The sequence below is a fragment of the Lepus europaeus genome, chromosome 21 (assembly GCF_033115175.1).
Source record: "Lepus europaeus isolate LE1 chromosome 21, mLepTim1.pri, whole genome shotgun sequence".
In the NCBI taxonomy this organism is placed as follows: domain Eukaryota; kingdom Metazoa; phylum Chordata; class Mammalia; order Lagomorpha; family Leporidae; genus Lepus; species Lepus europaeus.
This window is the reverse complement of record NC_084847.1, coordinates 21,888,470-21,914,258: the sequence shown is the minus strand read 5'-3', so window position 1 is coordinate 21,914,258 and position 25,789 is coordinate 21,888,470. Positions and strand designations below refer to the sequence as shown.

At 55.1% G+C, this 25,789-nt stretch overlaps 1 protein-coding gene across 1 annotated transcript in view; it reads right to left on the bottom strand.

Moving 5' to 3' along the window:
- Positions 1-21,808, bottom strand: part of LOC133750452 (katanin-interacting protein-like) — a 64,356-nt gene extending 42,548 nt beyond the window's left edge. The window contains exons 1-5 of the mRNA XM_062180056.1: positions 21,694-21,808; positions 19,642-19,814; positions 18,701-18,778; positions 16,933-17,037; positions 81-218 (exon numbers count right to left, since the gene is read on the bottom strand). Coding sequence (XP_062036040.1) covers positions 81-218; positions 16,933-17,037; positions 18,701-18,778; positions 19,642-19,814; positions 21,694-21,808 — 609 coding nt within the window. The remainder of the gene's footprint in view (positions 1-80; positions 219-16,932; positions 17,038-18,700; positions 18,779-19,641; positions 19,815-21,693) is intronic.
- Positions 21,809-25,789: the final 3,981 nt, after the last annotated feature.

The following is a 25,789-nucleotide window of genomic DNA, read 5'->3' as shown; positions in this document are numbered from 1 at the left end:
CTCGGACCCCCTATGCCACTGGAGGAATCGGGCTGTTGGCTGACCACTGAGCGCCTCCACCCGCCCGGCCAGATACTCACGTCGTCTGCCGTCCAGTAATTCCACACCTTGATCTCGGCCAGCCCGAAGTTGCTCAGCTGTCTGGTGTTGCGGATGACGAAAAAGAGCTGCAGCGGCGGGTGGAAGGGACACACCCACGGGGAGGCGTCCTTTGCACTCTGAAAGGCCAGTGAGAGAGGGCGGTGGTTAGGCACATTCCAGTCGCTCCCCAGAGGAAAATGGCGGGGACCTTTGGGCTGACCGGAAGCAGGAGGGGGCCAGGCCAGGACTCCAGGCCACCGTCACAACCCAGCACAGGTGGGGTCTCAGATCACCCCCACCTGGACTGCGCCTCGCAGTATGCTAATAACCCCGCCCCCCCTGCAAAGCTGCGCGTGGGCCCCTCTGATCTGCCCGCCAGCCTGGGGGTGGGGGTGCAGGTTGGGGAGAGATGCCAGGGAGAGGGTGGGCAAGAACCACCGTTTGCTTGGGCTGTTTGTCTGATTAACCTGGCAGACACAGCATATGCTTTTCTTTTGTGAAACCCTGCCGAGTTTTCTCAAATTTAAAAATAGCAAAGAAAGAAAACTGGCTTAGGCATTCAGTGGGAACGGGGCCACGGCACTGAGCCTTGGGATTTATTCTGTTCCCTTTCAGGGTTTCCAAGTCTGCAGGTCTCGGGTTGCAGCTTCCGCCCCGCCTTCCGCCTCCATGAGTGGCAGCCAAGGCTACTCTTCAAGACTAGAGGGGCAGAGCGGGCAGGGGGCCTCCGTGTCATTTCTCATTCCCACCAACCACAGTCTGTGTCATACGCACTTTGGAGCAAGCCACATCAGGAGGAAGCCAGCTCCTCGCTTCTCTTTTCAGATAGCTCCCTGTTCTCCGCCGGGAAAGCCGACAGCTGTCCCAGCTGTGTCCACGCCGGCTCGACCGCCGTGCCTTTGCACGGGCTGGGCCTCTGCTTCCTTGTAGTGGTCCTCCCGCCCTGGGAAATCCAGGATGCAGCTGGCACGATCACCTCTTCCTCTGACCCGGTTACTCTGGCCCCCGGCTGCACCCAGCACCTTGCGATGTCCACGTGCCTTTCTGGCCCACGTGACCTGCTTGCATGCTGACCCCTCACTCCCCACTCAGCTGTGAGGCCCCTAAAGGAAGTGCCTGCCCGTATGGAACTCAGCCCAGAACCCTCAGGGTTCAGCACAGTCCCCTGGCCATGCACAAAGGACAGCAGAAGCTTTGGAAGATGAAGACATGACTGAAGGAGTGGATCGATGAAATGCACCTGCTAACAGCTGTCTTCTTATTTATTTTACTTATTTACTTGAGAGGCAGAGATAGGAGGTGGGGAGAGATATCTCCCACTGCTGCTTCATTCCCCAGATGCCTGGCCTGAGCCAGGAGCCAGGAATCAAATCCCGATCCCTGTTGGGAGGGCAGGCATCCAAGTGCCGAGCCGTCATCTGCTGACTCTGGGAGGCCGTGAGCAGACGCTGGAATGGAGAGTGGGGCTGGCCCTGGAACGCAGGCACTGGGATTCGGGATGCTGGCATCTCAAGCAGCAGCTCCCTTGCCATGCCACAGCCTGGAGCCAGGGTGGTGGCTCTCTAGTGGGCCACAGTCCCCACTACTCCCTACTGCCTCACTTCCCTCTGTATGTGCCCGCCCAGCCCCTGCAGGCGGCTGAGTCTGGGGTCCTCACTCAGGGGCTGCAGCATGAGCACCTGCTGAGCCCTGCCACTGGCCTGGTGGTGACCCTGCTGCACAAGGAGCCTCACCCTGCATCTGAGAACACCTCCACCGACTCCTGCGCCTGCTCCTAGCAGGAGCCAGGGAAAGCCGCTGGGGTTGTGCTGGCCCCCAGGGCATGGGAGGGAGAGGCTCAAGCCCCAGCTGCGGGCCAGGACAAAGGAGGTCTGTTGTGGTGCCAACAGCGCCCGTCAGGAGGGAGGAGGCGGCTTCTGTTAAGGGGGAGAGACAAGTTCGCAGGGGTTCTGACTTCTTCCAGCGGCCAAGCCTCCAGCCCCGCAAGGACTCAGAGTGCTCTGGGCAGCTGCCAGGGGTCGAGAGGCGAAGGCAGTGCGGAATCCAGGGCGGGAGTGTCCTTTCCTGGCTGCGCAGGCGCCAAAAATGGGTCCCTGTGGCTGCTTGACGGGACGCTGACCCTCCGAGGTGGGCTGTAATGGATTTCCCTTCACGTCGCTGTCAGCGGGGGGGAACAGCAGGAAGCCTAAGTGGGAGCCGTGGTGTTCAAAGTCAGAGAACATTAACCTGTGTGGGGCTCGGGGCCTCATTAGCAGCTGAGCTTCTGATGTTTCCTGGCCACAGATAGAATCCTGCCAGAGCAGGACTGGCAGGAGGCGGCCGAGGGCGGGGCCGGTGCACGCCGGGCTGAGCCCCAGGTGCCAGGCCAGCAGGCAGAGCGGCCGCCGGCGGTGCCCTCCCTCCCCACCACAGGCGGTTAAGAAAGACCCCTGGTTCTCTCTGAAGCTGGGAGCAGGCCCTGCTGCGGTTCCAGAGACCAGAGCTCCCGCAGGGCTGGGATTTGCCCAAGGCTGCTCAAGATGGCGGATTGAGTCTTCACAAATTCATTCATTCATTCATTCATTCGGCCCCAGTTTGGACTTTCCCCTGAGGCAGAGCCTGCGGCAAGGAGCCCAGCATTAAGCAGTTTGTTTAGGCAGTGCAGGAAGCACCAGCCGGAGAGCCGGGAAGGCAGCTCGCGACAGGTGTGCGAGCAAGCCAGCTGCTCTGGTGGGCACCGGAGCTCAGGCCTGCAGGGAATCAGGAACCAGCATAGCAACTCCACGGACCAGCACAAGCAAATCCAGGGGACAAACAGCAGTGCTGGTGGTCGGAAGAACAAGGGTTTGAATATTTGGCCTCTTAGCTCACACAGGAGTCCCGGCCGCAAAGTCCTATGTTAACGGTTACTCAGAGGTCGGCCACTGCATCGCATTGCAATATCGGGAGGTGAGGCCTTTGAGGGGTGTTTAGACTGGACCAGGTGGTAGGGGCAGAGCCCCCATGAGTCAGTCCTGGTGGCTTTATAAGGAGACAGGGGCCGGCGCTGTGGCATAGTAGTGCCTACATCCTATATGGGCACTGGTAAGAAACCCAGCTGCTCCACTCTCTGCTGATGGCCTGGGAAAGCAGTAGAAGATGGCCCAAATCCTTGGGCCCCTGCACCCATGTGGGACCCCTGGAAGAAGCTCCTGGCTTTTGGCTTCAGATCAGCTCAGCTCTGGCTGTTGCGGTCATTTGGGGAGTGAACCAGCAAATAGAAGACCTCTCTTCTCTCTTTTTGTCTCTCCCTCTCTGTCTGTAACTCTGCCTCTCAAATAAGTAAATACATCTTGGGGAAAAAAAAAAGAAAATAAAAAGGAGAGAGCCAGACAGACACTGCTCCTGCCATGATGAGATGTAGCCCATGGGGACTCTGGCCAGAGCCTGCATCATCGTGGTGGGATTTCGAGCCTTCAGACTGTAGGCCAAAACAGATCTCTTTTCTTGATCGGGCTGCCCCTGGTGCTTTGTTATAACGAAAGCTGACTGATAACCGGTGCAACAAGTATGCACTGAAGTGGCAGAGCGAAGCAGTATGGGTGGCACCAACAGCATCTGCTACACATTTGCCCTACAAATGCCAAGTTTGACTGGAAAGCAGAATTAGACATTCGAACAACTCAGTGCCATCAGGGAGGGCAAACTAGTACAACTGCCAAGAAGGGGGAAAAAAAAAGGCTTGTCTATGAATGTGCCTAGCGGCATTGTTCCTAACAGCCGACAGGGGTCAGGATGCAACCGATGACTGGCAGATCCAGTGTGCTCTGGCTGTGCCACGGGTGTCATTCAGCCATAAAAAGGAGGGAAGCGCTGATGCACGCTGCAGCGTGGATGGACCTGGAGCACACGACACGGAGTGGAAGCAGCCAGACACAGTACGATCTCATTTATAAGAGATGTCCAGGGCAGGCAAACCTATACACAGAAAGTAGGCTGATGGCTGCCAACGGGGTGGAGTGGAGAATGGTTATTAATGGGGACACGGGGAACTGGCACTGCGTTGTAGTGGCTAAAGCCACTGCCTGCAGTGCCGGCATCCCATTTGGGCACTGGTTCGAGTCCTGGCTGCTCCACTTCTGATCCAGCTCTCTGCTATGGCCTGGGAAAGCAGTAGCAGATGGCCCAAGTCCTTGGGACCCTGCACCCATGTGGGAAGACCCAGAGGAAGTTCCTGGCTTCGGATCAGTGCAGCTCTGGCTGCTGTGGCCAACTGGGGAGTGAACCAGCAGATGGAAGACCTCTCTCTCTCTCTCTGCCTCTCCTTCTCTCTCTTTGTAACTCTTTCAAATAAATAAATAAATAAATCTTTTTTAAAAATGGGACATGGGTTTCTTTTGGGGCCTAAACTCTACGATGCAAATAAGAAATGTTCTGGGTCTGTGGCATGAATGATCAGGGAAGTCTCTCTGCAGCTCCTAAGCTAAGGGGCTTTTCCAGTCCAGCTTTTCCTAATAGGATCTGTCACCCACAGGGACACAGGGCTGTCCTCAGAACCAGCTCCAACTTACTGAACCATCACATCACGAAGGAAAGAATGACTGAGATACCTAACAACTTGGGAGGAGGTCAAGGGCACTAGGCAGGCAGAGGAAAAGACCACCTCGGCAAGACCGCGCACCGTAGGAGGCCATATTTACAGCATTCGTAAAACGTCAGGGAGCACGGGACGGAGAGCAGTGTCGGCGGCGGAGAGGGAGGTACGGGGAGCCCTTTGCGGCGATGGGTCTGGGCTGGACCGATATGGTGGGAGCCACGTGGAACTGTACACACACACACACATCGCATGCAAGTGAGGGCGTGAAGGTCTGGACTTTGCACCTATGTTGAGGTCCTGGTTTTGACCACATACACAGGATGTTACCTGTGAGGGAAGCTGAGCAGGGGCCTGTGGCATCTCTCCATCCCTTTTGTCTTAAAGGAGATAGGATTCACATACCATAAAACCCAACATTTTCAAATGTACAATTCAGGGTTTTGTCTTTTTTTTTTTTTTTTTTTTTCAGTTTAATAACTATCACCACTATCTTCTCCCAACGCTGTTCATTGCCCACAAAGACCCATGTCCCCATTAGTAGTCACTCTCCACTCCAAGCCCTGGCGACCATTGATCTGCTTCTGTCCCTAGACTCGCCTGTCCCGGGAGCCTCTTACAAATGGGAACATACAATATGTGGCCTCCTGGGTGGCTGCTTTCACGCAGCATCATGCACGTGGCCGCAGGCATCAGTGCTTCCTTCCTAAGGCTGAGTGATGTCTCACCACACCCTACACCACACAGCTTAACCACTCAGCAGCTGATGGACACTGGGGCTACTATGAAGCCTGCCACCATGAACATGCATGCCCAAGCTTGTCAAATATATACCTCAGTGTTCTCATTTCTCTCGGGTACAGATCTAGGCGTGGCGTTGTCAGGACACGGGGTAACGCCACAGTGCACTTTGAGGAACGGCCAAGCTGTTTCCCGCAGTGACTGCATCTCTGAACTTTCACATCTCTGACAGCAAAGTACGGGGGCTCCAAGCTCTCCAGGTGCTGGTCCTAACACTTGTCACTTTCTCTTTTCTTTCATTTGTAAGAATGACAGCCATCACTGTGGGTGTGAGGTGTGATACTGATTTGCATTTCCCTAATGATTAACACTGCTGAGAATCCTTGCATGTGCTTGTTAGCCATTAGTATATCTTCTTGGAAGAATGGCTATTAACAGTCCTCTAGCCACATTAGAATTGGGTTTTTGTTGCTGTTAAATTTCAGAGTTCTTCTCTTTATATATTCTGGATACTAGGTCCTTGTCAGACACATGAGTTTGGAAATACTTCTCTCAGTTTATGGTTATCCTTTTACCTTCTTAATAGTGCATCTGAAGCAAACACGTTTTAAATACTTGATCTGTCAATTTTTTTCTTCAGTTGCTTGTACTTTGGGTGTCAGATCTAAGATTCCACTGACAAATTCAAGGCTCAAAGATTTACATCTCTGTTTTCTTGTAAGGGTTTTAGAACTTCAGTTCTTACCTTTAGGTCTCTGATCCATTAAGTTGGTTTTGGATGTGGTTTGAAGCAGGAGTCCAACTTGATTCTTTTGGATGTGGAAATGCACTTGTTGAAAAGATCATGGCTTCTTCACTGCATGGCCTTGCCACTGTGGTCGAAATCAACTGGCCGTAGAAGTAGGCGTTTATTTCTGAACTTTCAGTTCTATTCCACAGATCCACCGGAGGATCTATGCCAGGAGCATGCGATTTTGATTACTGTAGTTCAGCAGTAAGTTTTGAAAACTGAGTAGTGTGAGTCCTTGTCCTTCTTTTTCAACACTGTTTTGGCTATCTCGGGTCCCTTGAATTCCTATGTGCCTATTTAGGATCGGCTTATAAATTCCTCAAAAAAGGCAGCTGGACTGTTGATTGGATTGCATTGAATCTGTAGATCAATTTGGGGAGTCCATAAACATGAACGCTTTCCCATTTATTTAGGTGGTCTTTGATTTCTGTTGACAATATTTTGTACTTTCCAGTGTGTCCATGTGTGGTACTTCTTAGGTGAAATTTATTCCTAGCTCTTTATTTTGATAAGTATTACGAACAGCATTGTTCTCTGAATTTTCTTTTTAGATTGGTTATTGCTAGTGCATAGAGACACAACTGATTTTTGTATATTGATTTCTTACCTTGTAAACTTGAGCTCAATTTGAGCCTTCCTGGTATATTTTCTGTATGTGAGATCATATTAACCGCAAACACAGTTTCATATCTTCCTTTCTATTTGCTCACTTAACCGCCCACGGAAGAGGAGTGGTGGAAGCAGGCCTTCCTGCTTCGTTCCTGATCTTTCGGTCTTCCACTGCGAAGTCTGACGTCAGCTGTGGTGGCTTCAGAGATGTCCTTTGCCAAAGGTTGAAGGGGAGGCTGAGGATGCTGTCTTCCTGGTGGCTTTTCTTTCGAAGCCATCAAAGACTGCTGGATTGGGTCAAACGCCTTGTCTACCTCTATGAGATGCCATCAGGCTACTTCCCCCTTTGTCGTATTAATATGTTGTAACACACCTTTTTTAATGTTGCACAAGCTTTGCATTACTGGGATAAATTTCACCTGGTCTTGATGTGTAGTTCTCCTTATCAACTGCCAGATCCGATTTGCTAGTGCTTTGTTCAGAGTGTTTACATCTAATTTCATGAGGGATATTGGTTTCTAGCTGCCTTTCTTACAATGTCTTTGGTTTTGCAATCAGGATAATCCTGGCCTCAAAGAAAAGCATACCCTCATTTTAGAAGGGTTTATGAAGGATTGGTGTTCATTCTTTAAAAAAGATTTTATTTATTTGTGTGAAAGAGTGACAGCAAAAGATGAGAAAGAGAGAGAGAGAGAGGTAGAGGTAGAGAGAGAGAGAGAGAGAGAGAGAGAGAGATCTGTCATTCACTGGTTCACATCTTCACATAGTTGTATAATACACAGGACTGGGCTAGGCCTAGGCCAGGAGCCAGGAACTCCATCCTGGTCTCCTACATGAGTGGCAGGGGCCCAGGTACTTGTGCCATCATTCACTGCCCTCCCAGGCACAGCAGCAGGAAGCTGGATTGTAAATACAACAGCAGGGACTTGAACCAGCACTCTGATAGGGATGCCAGTGCTGCAAACAGCAGCTGAACCCACTACAACACAATGCTGGCCCCGACTAGGGGTTAACACTTTGGTAGAATTCAGTGAAGCCATCTGGTCCTGGGCTTTTGTTTGTGGGAAGTGCTTTTGATTATTAACCCAGTCTCTTTATTTCCTATAGGTCTATTCAGGTTTTCTATTTCTTCTTGAGTCAGCTTTGGTAATTTGTGTCTTCCTAAGAATTTTTCCATTTTATCTATATCTAGTTTGTTGGCATCCAATTATTCATAAGACTCTTACAAATTTTTTCATTTCTGTAAGATCGGTAGTGATATCCTGATTTTATTAATATGAATCTTTTCATTCTTTTTTTTCCCTTTCCCAAGCCTAGCTAGATTTGTCAGTTTTATTGATCCTTTCAAACAACTAACTTTAATTTCATTGACTTTTCTCTATTGTTTTTCTGTTTCTGGACTATTTTTTACAATTTCCTGGGGATTTATAATTCTTTCCAAATAAAAAGGTTAAAAAAGAGATTGCATGAGTATTGCACTCTTTTCTGTGCTGGGGATAGAGTACAATTAGGGCAAATCAAAGCCTAAGCCCTCAATGGAGAAGTCAGAGAGTAAACATGTGAACAACACAGGTCTCACAGTGAGGGTGCTCTGAAGAAAGTGACAAATGACAACGTGACATTGGCTATAGGGGGAGGGGCCAGGACTCTTCCAAAGTTGCTGGGTCAGGGAAGGTCTCGCTGAGAAAGTGATATTTGGGGCTGAGATCTGAGTGTCAAGAAGCCACTTGGAAATCTGGAGGGAAGAAATTCTGAAGAGGTGGTAATGAACTTGGCAGCTCAGAGGAGCAGAAGGCAGGCCTGTGGCTGCGGGAGCCCTGTGTGCAAGGGGTGTGTTTGCCGAGTAGGGGGTGGAGGTCAGAGGAGGGCAGAGAGGAAGGAGGGGCCTGCTCACAGGAGAGGGACCTGGGTTTTATTCCTCAGTGCAATGAGAAGTGACGGTGGGGCTTCTAGGTGGGGAAGGGCACAATCTGATCGCCTTGGACACAGAGTGGAAAACGCAGTGGGCGGCACGAGAACAGAAGAAAGTAAGAAATGGAGGCTGTTTTATAATCCACACGCGACTGAAGCTGAGTTGGCAGCAGACATAGGGAGAAGGGACCGGATTCGGGCTCCATGGTGGGGGCAGGAGCAATAGGATGTGGCGGCCTGCGGGAAGGTGGTAGGGACAGTGTCCTGTCCACATTGCATTCCAGGACAGAAAAGTGCGTGGCACAGACTTTAATTTTTGATTTGGAGCTAATCACAGGCTCGCAGGGAACCGCTGATGGTGCAGACTCCTACAGACTCCAACGGGTGGGCTCGGGCAGCAGAGCGCTCGGTGAGCAGATACACCTAGAGGAGAAGACACATGTGGTTGGGGGGCAGTGGGACTCCAGCTCTGGTTTCAGATCTCTGAAGGACAAGCTGACATTCATGGTGGGGACTCTGAGGAGCAGGCAGGGCTGGGCATAAAATCAGGGGTCACCTTGAGGCTGTAGGCCAGGGCGTGGCCAGGGAGAGAAAAGGGGGTGGGCATAGATGGAGGAAAGTCTGGTGGAGCCCCCAGTGCCTCCATTGCAGCCCCTGCTCTTCTGAACCCAGCCTCCACTCCTGGGGACCTCAGCTCAGCTGTCAGCTGGGCCCCAGCCACTGCTCTACAGTTAGGGGAAGCCATGGGACTTGGGTTTCTTGGGGATAAAACGGGGAGCCTCATCGCAGGGGGAGGGTTGAATGAGGAGGTGCGCCAGGCCCTGGCTGGCACACACAGTGGACCTGATGGCTCTGATGGGTTCTGTGTCCTGGGAGTCCCAGGCCTGGCATGCAGGATGGCCCTCCAGGAGGCAGGGGGCACCCAACCCGGCCCACCCCCTTGCAGGCCCTGGGAGACACAGCTGCTTATGTCCCAACCTCAGGACAGAAAACTAAAAACAGAAGCCACAAATCCCCAAATACCCAAACCACAGGCCAAAGTCCTCACTGCCACCCCACAGCAAGCTTCGGTGCCTGACTATTGCCCTCTCTTATGTACTGGGGATAGAGTACAAGCAGGACAAATCAAAGCCCACAGACTCCAATCCGCAGGCACAGCAGAGAGGTGCAGGCCACGGCATCCACACAGCCGTGACCCCACAGGGCCTGTTTCTCTCAGAGGTGGGGCTCCCAGGGCTGCTCACCTGGAAAGGGGCTCAGATCCGCCTGGTCCAAGCCTGGGCACAGCTGGTTCCCAGCTGTCTCACGTCTCTGCTGCCTTCCCTGACCTAACAATCTGGAATTTCTTCAAGGAGGATGCTTCCCTACCCTCCTGGGGTGCCGGTGGCCCCAGCATCTGGGTGCCCTCTCAGAGCCAGGGGGAGCATGAGTGTTCCTCTCTGGGGACTGTACATCCCCAGCAGAGCAAAAGATCGACATACCACCCAACCAACAAACAGACTGACGGATTGACGGACAGACTGACCAGCCATCCAAAAGGCACGCTCTGTTCCCTCCCCCTGCAAAGAAGACCAGACCCCAGGATACTAGTACAACTCCACCATGACTGTGGGGCCTTCTGGGCTGGCTGCAGTGGTGAGCCCAGCAAAGACTTGAAACACCTTCTCTTCTTTCTCTTTCTCTCCTTTCCTTCCCTCTCTTTCTCTGTTTCTCTTTTTAAGATGTATATACTTATTTGAGAGGCAGAGTTATAGACAGAGACAGAGAGAGGGAGAGAGAGAGACAGAAAGGTCTTCCACTCACTGGTTCACTCCCCAGCTGGTCGCAATGGCCAGAGCTGGGCTGATCCAAAGCCAGAAGCCAGGAGCTTCTTCCGGGTCTCCCATGTGGGTGTAGGGTCCCAAACACTTGGGCCAGCCATCTTTTGCTGTTTTCTCAGTCGCATTAGCAGAGAGCTGGATCGGAAGTGGAGCAGCTGGGACAAACCGGTGCCCATATGGGATGCAGGCACTGCAGGTGGAGGCTTCACCTATTACCCCACAGTGCTGGCCCCTCTCTCTCCTTTATTTTTTAAAAATGCACTAAAGTGAGCCAGGTTCGAGTTTTGCTGATGATAGTCTAAGAGCTGCAACAGGTTATCTCCCTCATCTCTCACCTGTCCACAGGGTCAAGACCAGAATGCGGCTAGCTACAGCTGGGGGTTTTAAAGCCTTGTTTTCTCGTTTTCTCTTTGAAATGGGGTTAGTGACATCTACTCCTTGGTGCTATCACTCTTGGTGAACAGCAAGATCTGGTATCTGGAGCCCAGAGGAGACCCAAGCACCACGCAAAACTCCTGCTGCTCACACAGGAGCCTGTGTGTTGCGTTGATATAAGAATCATTTTTTTTTTTTTTTTTTGGTGCCCATTTTACAGATGAGGGAACTACAGTAGAAGTTAGGAGAATGGCTTGGGGGCCCCGAAGTTGCAGGTCATCAGCTTTGGGAGTGGGTCTTTGGTCTTCTCGAGACTATGCAGTTAGGTCAAAGTTGGATTATAGCTCCGAAGACACTCTTTGCACCCTTCTTTGGAAGAGATACCACAAGGACAGGGCAGGGAATTTAAAAGGCACAAGAGAGCACCCGAGGAACGCTCTTCATCTTGCCCTGGGCCCCGGCCTGCAGGCAGCCCTGTCTCAGTCCCTCAGGCCCCCCTGAAGGTAACTGTGAATGAACCGAAGGGGTGCACGGTGAAGACCCTGTGGCTGGTCGTTTTGTCTTGGTCTGACTTGCAAGTGGCAGGAAGGGAAAATGCCAAGGTTGTGAAAACCTGCTAGATAATTTCAAGGAAGGGAAACATTCGGTGCTGGTAGGGGGAAGCAGGACTCCGAGAAGGTGTGGCCCTGGGTCCCGGGCCAGGCTGCAGGATGGCCGTGAAGGGCGCTCCACTAACTTCCACTGTGTGCCCCCTTCAAGTCCAGAGCTTATATAGGGAAGCTTACATTGCTGAAGACAAAAGAAATTTCAAGATTACAAAACTTGTTAAGGCTAATGGGGTTACATGATTAACTTTACAAGAGACACAGGGAGACATTGTGGTGATGATTCGCAGTCCTACTTTTAAGAAAAAGGTAAAGGTCAGGTTACTAGTTAACCTCTCATTAGGAGAACCTGGGACAGGGGAGTAATCAGATGGTGGTGCTTGTTAGCTCAAGTTCCATATATCACCTATGTAAGATTGAATGTAGCTTTCTCATTCCTATGCTGCCTAAACTTTCTGATGACCCGGGACCTAATTTACACCCCAGCTCTCTAAAGCTAACACCTCAGCTCCCTTTGTTTTATCTTGTCTAGGGTGAGCTGTTTCTTGTCAGTGTTTAATGCCTCCTCGTAAATTGCCCTAATGACTGGTGGGCCAAAGTCTAAAGTGCTTTTTGTTGATTTTTGTGAAATGCTTATTGGCACTACTTGACTCCTTTGTTTCTAATCATGGTGCACTTGTCCTAACGCACTACGTGGCATAACTACTAAATACAAAATCACTATTAATGTTGAGACACATTGCCTTATTAACCAGCAGTAATTAGGCCTTTCACTTCTTGACACGTGCGTAAGCCGAAAGTTTTTTACAACCTTGGGCTGCGCGGGAACAGCTTTGAGGCCACGCTCCGCAAAAAAGCTCTTACCTCGTCCCTGCAGCGTGGACTTCCAATGTAACATTTTGCTACATGGGCGTCACAACAGCTGCTGGGCCCAGCACTGGGCCTGCTGACAGACTTACACCAGCCTGGCTGACTTGGGGTGGGGGAGGCGGGGCAGGGTAATGAGCTCCTGCTTGTGGGGCGCACTCCAGGAGCTGGTGGGCAGCCTGGGAGGCGTGAAGAAGCGGCAAGGCTGTTCACCTGGCTCGGCGGGGCTGCAGAGGGGCTGCACGGCAGGAGGGGGCTGCCGGGGCTGCTGCCCGGCTCCACGTCATGCGTGCCAACTCCTGAGCTGAGCTCTGTGAGGGCTGCGGGCCCGTTCACCCAGGACATCACGACTCGCCACAGGACCGCCACCTGCTTTCTGTATTGCCCGTCGGAGGCCCCTCCTGGGGGTCTGGAGGCAATGCGGGCTGGGAAGCCCCCAGCGTCCACTGTCCCCTCTCTCCCTGAGACCGCATGGTTGCCCTGCGGCAAAGTCACTCCTCTCTTCTCAGCCATGAGACACAGGAGGACCGAGCTCTTCCCACCCCGAGGAGGGCACCCTGTGTGTGTCCCTGGGCCACCAGGAGGGCACAGCTCGGTGATGTCCTGGCCTGTCCTAATCTCTGCTTTGTGTGGGTGGGGGGGGGCGAGGGCGGTCTTCTCTCCCAACAGTGGGGTCTGAGAGTCTCCCAGCACAAGCTGGGAGCTCCGCCCACTATCAGGCACCTGGGCAGAGAGCACTGGGGATTGGAGCCTTGGGGTGCAGCTGACGCTGTGGGGACCCAGCAGAGAGACAGGGTGTGAGCTGCCGGATCCAGCCCCACCCGGTCCCCTCCGTGGAACTGGTGGTGACACGTGTTGGTAATCTTTCTCCTCTCTGTTGCCTAAGTCAGTTTGCCCTGCGTTTTCTGATGTCTCCCACAATACAAAGGGATGTGAACGATCCAAGCTCTTTCTCGTGTGCCTGAAGTTGCACTACGCTTAGAATCCCTACAGCTAAGCAAGCAACTGTTCCAGGCAGGGCAAGCAAGGAGCCGACTGCTGCAGATAGCAAACTTTCAGAGGCTGGTACCAGTTCCTCCCCGCCCTGAACCACACCTGTGACATCCTCGCGGGGTCCTGGGGGGAGGGTGGGTAGGTTATTTCTCCTATGTGACAGCCACCCAAGGTCACACGATCTCCATGTGATGGCACCAGATTAAAGCCAGGATGAGGGGCAGGCAGTGCGTGCAGAGGTTGGGACACCTGCAGCTCATACAGGAGTGCCTGGGTTCAAGTCCTGGCTCGGCTTCTGATCTCAGCTTCCTGCTAGTGCTCACCTGGGGAGGCAGCAGGTGATGGCTCGAGTATCTGCGTCTGTGCCACCCACATGAGGGACCCAGATTGAAGTCCTAGCTCCTGGCTTTGGTCTGGTTCAGCACTGGCTGGTGTGAGCATTTGGAGCATGTGTGAGCATTACCAACGGATTGCTCTCTCCCTCTGTCTCTGCCTTTCAAATAGAATGAATGAATAAAAATTTTAAAAATAAACCATATGTGTCGGCACTGTAGCACAGCAGGTTAAGCCACTGCTTGAGATGCTGGCATTCTAGATAAGCTCCAGCTAGAGCCCCAGCTGCTCTGCTTCTGATCCAGCTCCCTGCGAATGCACCAGGAAAAGCAATCAGCAGAAGATGGCTCAAGTCCTTGGGCCTCTGCCTTCTATGGGGGAACCCAGGATGGAGTTCCTGGCTCTTGGCTTTGGCCTTGGCCTATTACTGGCTGTTGCTGCCACTGGGGAGTGAGCCAGCTGATGGAGGATCTCTCTGTCACTCTGCCTTCCAAATAAATCAGTGTGCGAAAATATGAAAGCTCCTGGTCATGCAGCACTGCTGCCTTTTGTAGTTTGTGCCCAGCCCCATCAATACTCAGCACCTGAGGCCGGCGCTCTGACACAGTGGGCTACGCCTCTGCCTGTGGCTCCAGCATCCCATATGGGCGCTGGTTCATGTCCCGGCTGCTCCACTTCCGATCCAGCTCTGCTATGGCCTGGGAAAGCCCCTGCACTTGGAATAAGCTCCTGCCTCCTGACTTCAGATTGACGCAGCTCCAGCCGTGGGGCCATCTGGGGAGTGAACCAGCAGATGGAAGACCTCTCTCTCTGTCTCTCTCTTTCTATAAGTACCTTTCAAATAAATAACTAAAATCTTGGAAAAACAAAACAAAATCATTCAACAGCTGAGTCTTCGCAAGGCTGACCCAACCATTTGGCCTCAATGAAGACCAACGTCGCCTTGTGCAGTGGACCTTACACCCTTGGGAGTTCTATGTGCGGCGTCTCCGCGAGGACCACTCCAGCCATTCGCACTCCTGCGCCATGCTGACATCGCACACTTCCCCGCCTAGGTCCGTTATCACGAGACATTTAGGTTACCTCTCTTTCCATCCCGCCCCTCATTTCCGCCTACTTCCCCGCAGCTGAGTGATGTCCTCGGGGTAAGAAAGGGGGTGGCCGCGCAGGAGCCGTAGGCGTTTCTGGGGCTCTGTCTGCCTGCGCCTGGCCTTTCAAGAGCCCTTCCTGTTCGCTCAGCCGCCAGCAAGGTGCGGCGGCCTCGGCTTGGCCATATCCCTGCCAGCGCTCGGGGTCACCATCAGAAGTCCTTTGTCAACTCTCACACCAAATGGGACGCTGGGGTTGTTTTACTTTGCATTTTTTGATGGCGAGCGGGGCGGGGGCCTTTCCCTCAGGGCTTCGGGTTCTATGTCTCTCCAGAAATTTCTGGCCCCCATCTTTCTTTCCCTGTTTTCTACCGCTGCATCAGCTATGTGTCTGTCTGTGTGCTGGGGAGGAGCGGAGATGGAGACCAGGGCAGAAGTGAGCGTTCAGAGGCTGCTTCCACTCCCGGCTTCCGGGCAGGACCTGCAGTCCATCTAGAAGCCCCCATAAGTCAAGGCCCTCACCTCAGGGTCCAGTGCGCACTCCTGGGGTGGTGACACAACCTCGCCGAGATGGGCAGGGTCATTTTCCATGGCCTGCAGGACTTCCAGAAGCTTCTGCTGCTGTCTGAAATGGGACTGCGTGTTAGCAACCAGGCAGTAACAGATGATAAACAAAAGGCGGCCTTCCCATCAAGGGCCCCCCTGCTGACTCTCCTACCTCGGGGAGAAGTCGCAATGTGGGAAGCAAGGCTGCACCCTGCCCGTGGTTCCAAGGCTCACACAGGCAGGCAGGCCTGCTTCTCCCTTTGTCAACAGCTGGACAATTAGGGAGGAGATCAGAGCCCAGCTGGAGCAAAGCTGCTGGGGCCAGCCAGCCCTCACCTCCCTCAGCCACGGAGAACTCGCTCCAAGAGCAGGGCCCGGCTGAAATAAGGCCTGCAGGACAAATCCAGCCCACCTTTTGCATGAAACATTTAAAAAACGGTGCTTATTTTTATTTCTTTGAAAGGCAGAGAAGAGAGACAGAGAGAGAATAAGAGGAATGCTCCTATCCATTGGTTTTCTCCTCAAATGCCCACAAGAGCTTGGGCTGACCAGGCGGAAGTCAGGAGCTCAGAACTCCATCGAGGTCTCCCACGTGGGTGGCAGGGACGCAAGCACTTGAGCCATCAGCTGCTGCCTCCAGCGGCCGCATTAGCAGGAAGCTGGGATAGGAAGCAGAGCCGGGCCTTGAACCCAGGTGCTCCAACGAGGCACATGGGGGTCCCAAGCAGAGCTGCTGAGCCAGATGCCCCCCTCTCTGCATGACCTTTGAGCCAAGAACAGCCTTTATGTTTTTAAAGACTGCTAGAACAAACATGTGGAAATAGAAACAAGTGCCACACGGGAAGTGTATGCTATCTGCCCCTGTCTGAGACAGTGTGCTGCCCGCTGGCCTCCAGGTCTGCTCTGCCGATCTCATTTCTGAGCACACAGGTGCAGGCTCACGCGTGGCTTGGCGCCCACACACACATCCAGGGCCGCTGTGTGCAGGGCTGGGTGCTTTGCAGGATTGTGCACGTGCCTGGCTGAGAGGCGAGCACATCCCAGAGCCAGCCCGCACACGGATCACAGTGGAGGCCAGAGCAGGGGCCGCTTCAGCCCAGGAAGGGGATAGAGCTTGCCCGCCGGGTGAGGGAGGGATTTCCCAGCCACGGTGCATCTTTCTGAAGGTGAATTTTGCCTCAAGGCTAGGGGGAAGCTTTGCCTTTGACAACAAAACTGGACTGTTGCAATGACAGACACTGGACAGGAAGGGAACAGGTGTTGAGCCTTCAACAGGGAAACTGTAAAAGGTGCTGCTGGGCCCCTCCCCGACTCCCAGGCCAGCTGGGGAGCAAGTTCACCACCCTTGGGCTGTGTGGGGTGCTGCCAGTGGAAACTTCCAGAAGCCTGGCACTTTACCAGGCTGGGACCAAACGGAACAATCCAGGAGCCAGCTGGCCTGAAAGAAATCAAATGAATTTTGTGCTTGAGGGCTGGAAGGGGTGAGAGCGCACGGCCTGAAGCAGCAGTTTAGAATGGTCTGGAATAACATGGAGCAGCAACAAGAACCGTGAGCTGATAAGAGCCTCCTTGTGCTGTGCTGGGCTCTGTGTTTGGGTTTTGGGCCAGCGTGGCGAAGTACCTGCTTCCCAGAAGGCAGACTGTCAGGAGCTTGCCCGATGCCTTTGGCTCCCTCTGCTGCCCTGGACGGCTCTGGAGCGGCGGTCATGGGTGCGCTGGGAAGCGGCTGGGGATGGAAAACGCTTATTAAACAGGGGTCGGAGGTACCACTCCCGGGCCAGAGTGACAGCACGCACGTCCCTGGCCCTCAGTCCCCTCGTCGGGCCCAGGGCCAGGAATACAAGGCTGATTAGATCCAGAACCTTCTCAAGCAATTCCAGCTTCCCACGATCCGAGAGGGCCTGGGAGACGGTCAGGCTCCGTGCACTCTCAGACCATCTCTCTCTCTCTCTCTCTGCGAAACCTCTCACTGCTGTGATGGCATCCCTGTTCCATGAGCTCATGGGCAGCCAGACTCCACGGAGGGTCCCAGGAGCACCCCTGGCCCCTTCCACGCTCTGTCCTCCAAGCCTCCTGCCTCCCGTGGCCCCTGTCACCGACACTGGAAATGTGCCTGCTGCCTGTCTGCAGAGGATTTCACTCATTGGAAACCATGAGGGGGGCAAGGCTCGGGTCGCCCAGCAACCCTGGGGGTCAGTCCTGGTGGGCAGGGTTGGTGACAGTTTCAGAAGACCAGGAACTGACAGGCCGAGCAGGACCCAGGCAGAAAGCAAAGCAGCAGGACGGTGCCGGGGTGCTGTCCCGCCCACCACGCCGTCCCGCTCTGGTGCGCGCGCCTGCCTCCTCCTCTCCCGTGCACAGGTCTTCTTCCTGTTCCTCGATTAAGCCAGGCGCATTCCCACCCCAAAGCTTCCTCCGTGTCCCTTCCCCCTGGAATGCTGCTGCCCGCTGCTGCTGCCTTCTTAAGGCAGGGCTCCGCTCAAATAGGACACACCTTTTTATTATTATTATTATTATTATTATTATTATTTAAAGATTTATTTATTTGAAGGGCAGAGCGACAGAGAGAGAGGGAGAGACAGACAGACAGACAGACATCTTCCATCTGCTGATTCACTCCCCACATAGTCACAACAACCAGAGCTGGGCCCTTCTAAAGGCAAGCACCAGGAGCTCCCCCTGGGTCTCCCACCTGGGTGGCAGGGACGCAAGCACTTGGGCCAGCACCTGCTGCCTTCTAGGCACATTAGCGGGGGGCTGGACTGGAAGCGGAGTAACTGGGACACAAGTGTCCCAAGGAGCAGCTTAAGTTGCTGCACCACAATGGCTGCTCTGGGACACACCTGGGACCCCCTCACCCCACCCCTCAGGAGCAGCCGGGACTGTGACCGGGGTCTGACCCCGGCTTCCTTTCCCACTGCCTGGAGGTTCCAGGAGGCCAGGGGTTCTTATCTGCCGCAGCCACCTCTGTATCGTGGCCAGAGACACAGGCTTGTGCGTGGGGTAAGACATGCACTGCTCGGCGCTTTGTTCATTCTCGTCCATATCTGTCAGCTGGCCTCCTTGGCTGAGCCATGTCTACCTGAACCTGAACTCGAAAGACAGGCGTGAGCCCCCTTTTTCATGATACTAAGGTCTGCTTCTGTGTTGCTTTTGCCAGCAATTAGCAACATAAGGAGGGACTGGAGTCAGCAGGCCTGTGCGACTTCTGGCTTGAACTTGCAACCTCGAGCAAGCCACTCCAGCCCCCAGCTTCCTAGCCGTGAAATGGGCAGAACGATACCAGGGTTCAGTACACTGGGTGGGGACCTGCACTGGGTGGGGACCGTGCAAGGGAAGAACTCAGGAGCTCATGGGGGATGTGGTGTCATTCTTGGCCTCCCACTGACCTCAAGGCTCTCCTCCTCCTCCACCTCCCCCTCCGTCAGCAGACAGGCCCAGGGTTTTGCTGGTGGTCCCTCGGCAGCCTGGAAAGGTGCAGTCACACGATGTGAGGTGGAAGGAAAGCCATCCACTGTGTATTCAAGGGCACAGGGAGGGACAGGGACCATCCCAAGAGCTCCAGGTGTTTTCTGAATGCCCCCAGCAACCCCCAGAAGGCCTGGGGGACCATGGGTGGCACGGATGGGGACTAGGCTTGCAGGCAGGCTGACTTCAAAGACACGGCCTGAGCAGGTCACCTGGCTTTTAAGGTGCCTGTGGCCACATCTCCAAAACAGGCTGATGCCACCAGGCCTTCCCATTTCAGGGTTACCATGGGCATCGAGTGAGCTGGGCTACTCCCAACAGGGGAGTCCTGGGCCATGCTTCTGAGAAAGGATGCCTACACCCAGGCATATCCAAGGCCCACCCCTCCCTGCCCCCAGCTCCCCAGTGCACTGGCCCCGCCCACCTCCTGGCAGCAGGTGCAAAGCCAAACAGCTGCAGGGCCAGGGAAGCTCCTGGAACAAGCGAGGAGAGCCAGGGGCAGGGCAACGGGGAGCAGCGAGGACTGCAGCGGCCTGAGCTCCTTCCGGGGCAGCCAGACTTGGCTGTCTACTCCACTCAGTCCCTGCTCTCAAGGGATTCAGGGTTTGCAAGGCAATCGGCCAGAACTGGGGACACGTGAGCAGCCAGGAGGGGGCCCTCAGAGGTCAACAAGAGCTGAAAGGAGGGGGAAAGAATGGGAACCCTGGCAGGTCCCTGAACAAGGAAGTGCAGGTGAGTCTGGGGTCAGTGACACCCACCCTGCCTCTCCCTTCTCCCCACGGGCTCTTGCCACCCCTGCCCAGACCCCGCCTGCCCCCTGTGGAGCCAGCGCCCTCCGTCCCCTCCCTGCGCCTGCTGGCACCTGCAGTGGGCTGGTGGGCGGCTCCGTCTTCCTGCCAAGGAGCGCCCTCCCCAGGGCCGCGTTCTCCACCTGGATGGCTCTCAGCACAGCCGAGGCGTCTTCCTGCCTGTCCTTAGCCTCACACACGGGCTTGCGGGTTGCATAGAGGGGGCTCCCCCACCGGATTGCAGGTCCTGGGAGGGCAGAAAACAGAGGGTGCTCTTTGAGATTGTGTCCTCGGGGTGCAGCTCGGCATCCATCAGACTCGAAAGGAGACACCTTCTACAAAACCACCAGCCTGTCCTCCCCCCAAATGTCAAGGTCGTGAAAGGCAGAGAAAGCCGGGAGAACTGTTGTTCCGGCTTAAAGGAGACCTGGTGGGCATGGCAAGGCGGTGTCGGGCAAGCCCTGGGACCAGGTTCTGGGTGGGAAAACCAAATCGCAGCAAACTAACAGTGGCCTGCGCTCCAGGGCCCACGATGTGCAAATCCCTTATGTAAAATGGCGCAGTATTTGCATATAACCCATGCCCATTCCCTTGTATGCTTCACATCATTTCCTGGTGGTTTGTAAGTCACTGTTCCGGTCACTTCAGTAGCAATGAGGGGTGGGGGCGGGGGAGGGGCAGGCACGGTCTTAGGACCGATCCCTCTCGGATAAGAGGGACGGCTGCAGACCCCTGATCTGGTGTGAGGCTTACTGAGACCCTGGTCAAACCACATGCGGCTGGTTGTTAGGGTTTCCGGTTCATGCGCTTGACACTCCCGCCACACCTGTTAGGGCGTCGCGTCGGGATGGCCGTTCAAGCAGCAAGATCAAGGGCAGGAGCTGGGCATGGGGGTAAGGATGTGCGGCGATGGCTGCCGCCTAGGGGAGGCCTGGGTGGAGTTCAGCTACTCCGCTTCAGATCCACCTTCCTGCTATGAGCTCGGGAAAGCAGCCCCTGCCACCCACGTGGGAGACCCGGATGGAGTTCCTGGCTCCCGGCTTTGGTCTGTTGCTGGGCCATTTGGGAAGCAGGCCAGCGGATGCCAGCTATCTTTCTTTCTCTGTCTCCCTAGTAAGTCACTTTTTAATAAAGTGGCATTGCAGGAGAGGGCAGGAAGCATGCAGAAGCTCCACTGGGCTGGCTCCCAGCACAGCCAGGTCCTGGGATGATGGGGACTACAGGTGTCGATGCAAAGCTCAGCTAAGAGGCGGGAATGCCAGTTTCTAGCAGGCACCGGAAGAGGGGCTGTGAATGCACACACCTGGAAGAGCAGAGGCAGTGACAGCAAATGTCAGGGCCAAATGCCGCGGGATAAGGAGCCACCCCCACTACTGCCACAATGCCACGAGGGACTGTGCTCTTGCTGTTGCCAAATGCTGTTTCTTTGTCTCTTTTTGCAAGGACAGCTAGCTAGCATCTGAGGTTTAGGGGGATACCTGGATTGTCACAGAAATGCGGGCAGCTGAAGGGTGGTGAGGACCACACCAGATCCTCCTCACTCTGTGTAAGAGGGATCAGGTCCCTGGACTAGCCGGCGGGACAGAGCAAACAGAATGAGGGAAGCTCAAGGTCATGGCTCAGCAGCTGCAGCTGCAGCCATGCAAACACACCCTGGCCCCAAGGGCAGCAGAAGCAGACCTGGTTCACCAGTGAGGCCAAGGGGTGTCAGGACACAGGCTCCGGGCCTGCGCTCTGCTTCTTTGGCTGAGAGAGATGCTGCTCGGGGTCTGGGGATCGGGTGGAACAGACACACCCCTGCCCTCAAAGCCCCTGGTCACGGGCCAGAGACAGACATGGGGCAGGCAGGTACAGAGCTGGGAAGGGCCGCCCATTAGTTGCTATGCGGTGCTCAGGGAAGTGGACGTCTGAGTGGTGACCCAAAGGCAGTGAGCTTGTGAAGAGCCACATAGGGTGGCTAGGGAACAGCAGGTGCCAAGGTCCTGGGGTGAGCAGAGCTGTGCACTCTGAGGAATAGCACGGGGCTGGAATCGGGGAGCAAAGGGCAGGAAGGTGAACAAGGGAGGCAGTGGGCTCAGTTGTTAGGGGCCCCGGAGCCAGTAAAGCCTACAGGCCTCAGCAATTACTGAAGGTGCATCTTGTTCTCTGGCCCTTCCCTGCCACCTGTCGGATGAATGGCTGGCAGATGACGTCAGCCCCAGCCTTGTCAATCTTGGTGTCAAAGGACAGCACCCCCTTCATCCTCTGCAGGAAGGCACAGGCCCTACGGATGCTTCTAGAAATAACGGACTATGGCTAAGCAAGTGCACCACATCACCCTGACATCTGGGGACAGCACGCCGGCAGTGGCGGGAGGCTCTGGCAGCACTGGGCCATGGACCTGCAGTCCAGGAGCTCCGTCTCCATCTCCCCAAGAGCAGCATGGCTGCCGGACCTTTTCACTGCCAGTTCATGGGCAAGAGCTGTCCCTCTGGGGCCTAGGCGGCCTGGGCGGGGGCTGGGATGGGATGGGCGCCGCTGGGTAATGATGAAGCCGCCTGTCGATGGGGGAGGCACTCCGTCCCCAGCGCTGCAGTCCTCCCTTCCTGTCTTCTCTGAGAAGACAGTCCCCAGTGGGGCCCAGTCCTGCCCCCAAGCACCTTTCACAGAGGAGCGGGCAGGGTGCTCTTTCAGCTGCATGATCATCGGGGAGGCCTGTGCCCTTTGAGTCACGTTATGCTGATCGGATGCCTTAAAAAAATCAGACTGCCCTGTCTCCCAGCCAAGGTCGGCCCTGCGCTGTCCCTGCCCTGTCTGCACTCCCACCTGGCTCTCCTGCTCTCCCGGGTCCCACTGCTCCCGTGCTGTCCCACCCGCCATGCCAAACACCCGCTGTTAAACTCTCAGTGACGCTCTCATCCCTCACTTGGGCGAACATTGACCCGAACGCCACGTGACGGCGGATTCATTCTCATCGTAGATCTAGGGAATGTGGATTTATTCACACGGTAGACTTGTGCCACCAGCAAAAGCCAAATTGCCCGTTTTAACTTATCCCAAACTGCCCTTGTTTGCTCGAGAGCCATCCCTCTTCCTGCAACTTCACTTTGCCTTCGCTTCGCCAGCGCCCGCCCGCCCTTCTCTTGCACAGAGAAACCAGATGCAGATCGGTTCCGGAGCTTTACCGTGAAGGCAGCACGTGTCGTGTGCCGTGAAGCCGCAAGCCTGCCCCTGCCGGCTCGCCGCCAGCCAGGAAGCTCACACAGAGTCTGGGCAGAGGGGCTTTGGAGGTCCCCTGGGGACCCACCTAGATGACAAATATTAAATCCAAAGACATTAAGTGTCCATCATTGTGGTCACGAAGCTGAAGCTTGCCTGTAGATGCGGTGCTGTGTAATTTCTTCCTTTTTAAATTGGAAACAGATGCCAAGGTTTAAAAGCAATGCTTCAGGGAGGGGACTCCTGGTATCTCTTGAGCAGTCATACAACCCAGCAACCCTGGGACCCATGACCACATAGGGTGAGCTGGGTGGTGGCGCCCCTCCCCCCGTAGGTGGGGCAGGAACGTTCCAGTTCCCACCACGCACCCCTACCTGCTGTTGTGCCTGATGCATACGATGCCGCCCACTGCACTGGATGGCAACAGGTCCACGCAAACGGCTGACTTGGCCTCATTTGGCCTTGAGATGTCCTCACCAACCCTTGGAATCCAAGCGCACCCTGAGATGATGACCTGCACCTGAGTGCCCCCACCTCCATGCAGCTGTCACCAGACCACCTGCTTCCCCGCTGTGGGAGACTGGGCCAGGCGACCATAGGTCTCTCCAGCCCTGTCCACGACCACACGGCAGTGTGACCAGGCAGCAATTCCAGAAGGTGGTGAGATGGAGTCTGTTCTTCCTGCTGGGCTTGGCCCGGCAACATCCTTTGCTGACAGGTGTCAGCAACGGTGACCAGGCAGTCTAGAAAAAGCGCGCACACAGTGGGGCTTGGGCCTCTCCTGCCGCCTGCAGACCACCAGTGCTGGAGGACAGGAGCACACGGGTCACCCCAGCTGAGGTCGCCAGGCCAGAGCAGTCTGCCGGACACATGCCAGAGACCGCTTGTGACCAGCTAGCCAGCCACCGGCCGTTTCTCTGCACAGCTGCAGCCTTCCATGGACCGTTAGGCGGCACTGGCTGGCTGACACACCTGGCTTCTCAAGGCCTCGTCGTTTTCTCCTCGCTAAAGCCCGTTCTGGGGCCTCCCCATGGCAGGTGCTGTCTGCAGTCACGGGGCCCATCTGCCGCTGCCATGTTGGTCTTCACGCACGCGATGCTTGCAGCTGTCCGGCGAGCGAGGCCCCTTCCTCTCCGACGTTCCAGTCCTCTGCTCCACACCCTGCTCTGGAGAATCTGCAGCGGGGGGTCCCGGCGGGGGCGGAGGTGACTTTTATATGAAGCGAGCAGCGCTTGCTTCCCCGGCACCATGAACTTCACGGCACCCTTGGTTTTCCATCAGGAAGCCACCCTTTCCCTGGCGCGCTCAGCCGTTTGGGGAAATTTGACCCCACTGCTGAGTGGCCCGGTGTGGAGCAGGTTTGGGTGATCTGACCCCACTCCTGGCCCACGACTACTTGTTCCTGATTACAGAGCCTGGAGACTGGCTCAGGGGAAAGCTGGTTCTTGGACATTAGGAAGGCAGTGGTCTCTTTCCCACACGGTGGCAAAGCAGGTGAAAATGGAGTCTTGAACCTTGTGGGGATGGCAGGGCGTGTCAGGGGCACAGGTGGAACGCCTGCCTGGCAGCGACCAGGAACCAAGGTTCCCAAAGTGTGGCCCCTAGACCACCAGCAACATCGGCATCACCTGGGAACCTGTTAGGAATTAGGCTCCACCCTGCCATGCTCTGGCGCTGGGCCCACCCATCTGTGATTTCATTGGCTTGGTAAGTAATTCTGATGCACGCTCGAGTTTGAGGACCACTGGGCCAGAGGAAAACGGAGCAAAGTGTCCCCCGGTGACAGCATCCAGGCACCTGGATCCCCCCACGCCTGGGGCCACAGCGGCCGGCCTGTGAGCAATCGTACATTTTCCTTTGTTGCTTAACCCAGCCTTGAATTTCCATCACTTGCTACTAGCGAACGCTCAGGCGTTACGAGTCTCTGGGCTTAGGCAGAATGAGCAGGTTTTCCTGGCAGGAACGCTAACTGCAGGGCTGTCAGGTTCGCTAATTCACTCCCGCTGAGGGGTGTTACTTTATTTCCAGGGTTGGCAGCTTGTCTGGGAAAAGTGGTTCAGATACATCACCTCGCCAGGGCGCGCTGACAACCTGGACAGTAAACTTTCTGCATTAAAGACAGATGTGCTCTCCCCCTCGAGGAGACAGCAGGCCTGCAGGGGGAGATTATCCTGGCTTCTCGGGAGGCTACGGGTAGGCTGCGGGGTGCCCCAGGCCACGGGGCCCTTTCATTGGAAGTAGGGACAATGGCAGGGAGACAGAGGGGCGAGGCCTGTCGCAGAGTTACAACATGTGCACATGTACCTGCTACAAATTCAGGTGCATGAGCTTGGCAGGAGGCAAAGGGGCAAGGCGAGAAATGACTCCTTAGAGAGTTACCCTTCTGGAATGGTCGACGAGCTCGTTCGGCCCAACCCTTCCCTGGAGCACAGCTGGGACATCTGGACCGAATATTGTAACAGTCAGTTTGAAGGACCTGCGTTGTGGCACAGCACAGTAAACCATTACCTGTGATGCTGGCATCCTACATCGGAGTGCCAGTTCCAGTCCTGCCTGCTCAACTTCCGAACCAGCTCCCTGCTAAGGTGCCTGGGAAGGCAGCAGTGCTTCGGCCCCTGACACCCAAGTGGGAGACCCAGATGGAGTTCTGGGCCCAGCTGTCGAAGGCATTTGGGGAGTGAACCAGTGGATGGAAGATCTCTCTCTCTCTCACTCTCTCTCTCTCTCGTGCATGCTGTCTCTCTCTCTCTGCCCACTGAATCAATCAATTGGTACTTTTCTCTCTGTCTCTTTTTTTTTTTAAAAAGAAATCTGTGTGAAGCCCTGGAGAGTGGACAGGGCAGTGAAGAATGACAGGGCCAAGGCAAGCAGGAAAAAGCAAGCCAGGGAGGTGAACTGACGTCTGTAAGACCTTCCCCTCTGAGGTGCTGCAATCCCTACAGCAGCTGCACGAGGCTGGGAAGCAGAGCAGGGCTCGCGACAGATGCAGGGGCCACGGTCCGAGGGGCAGGGTGAAACAGCCAG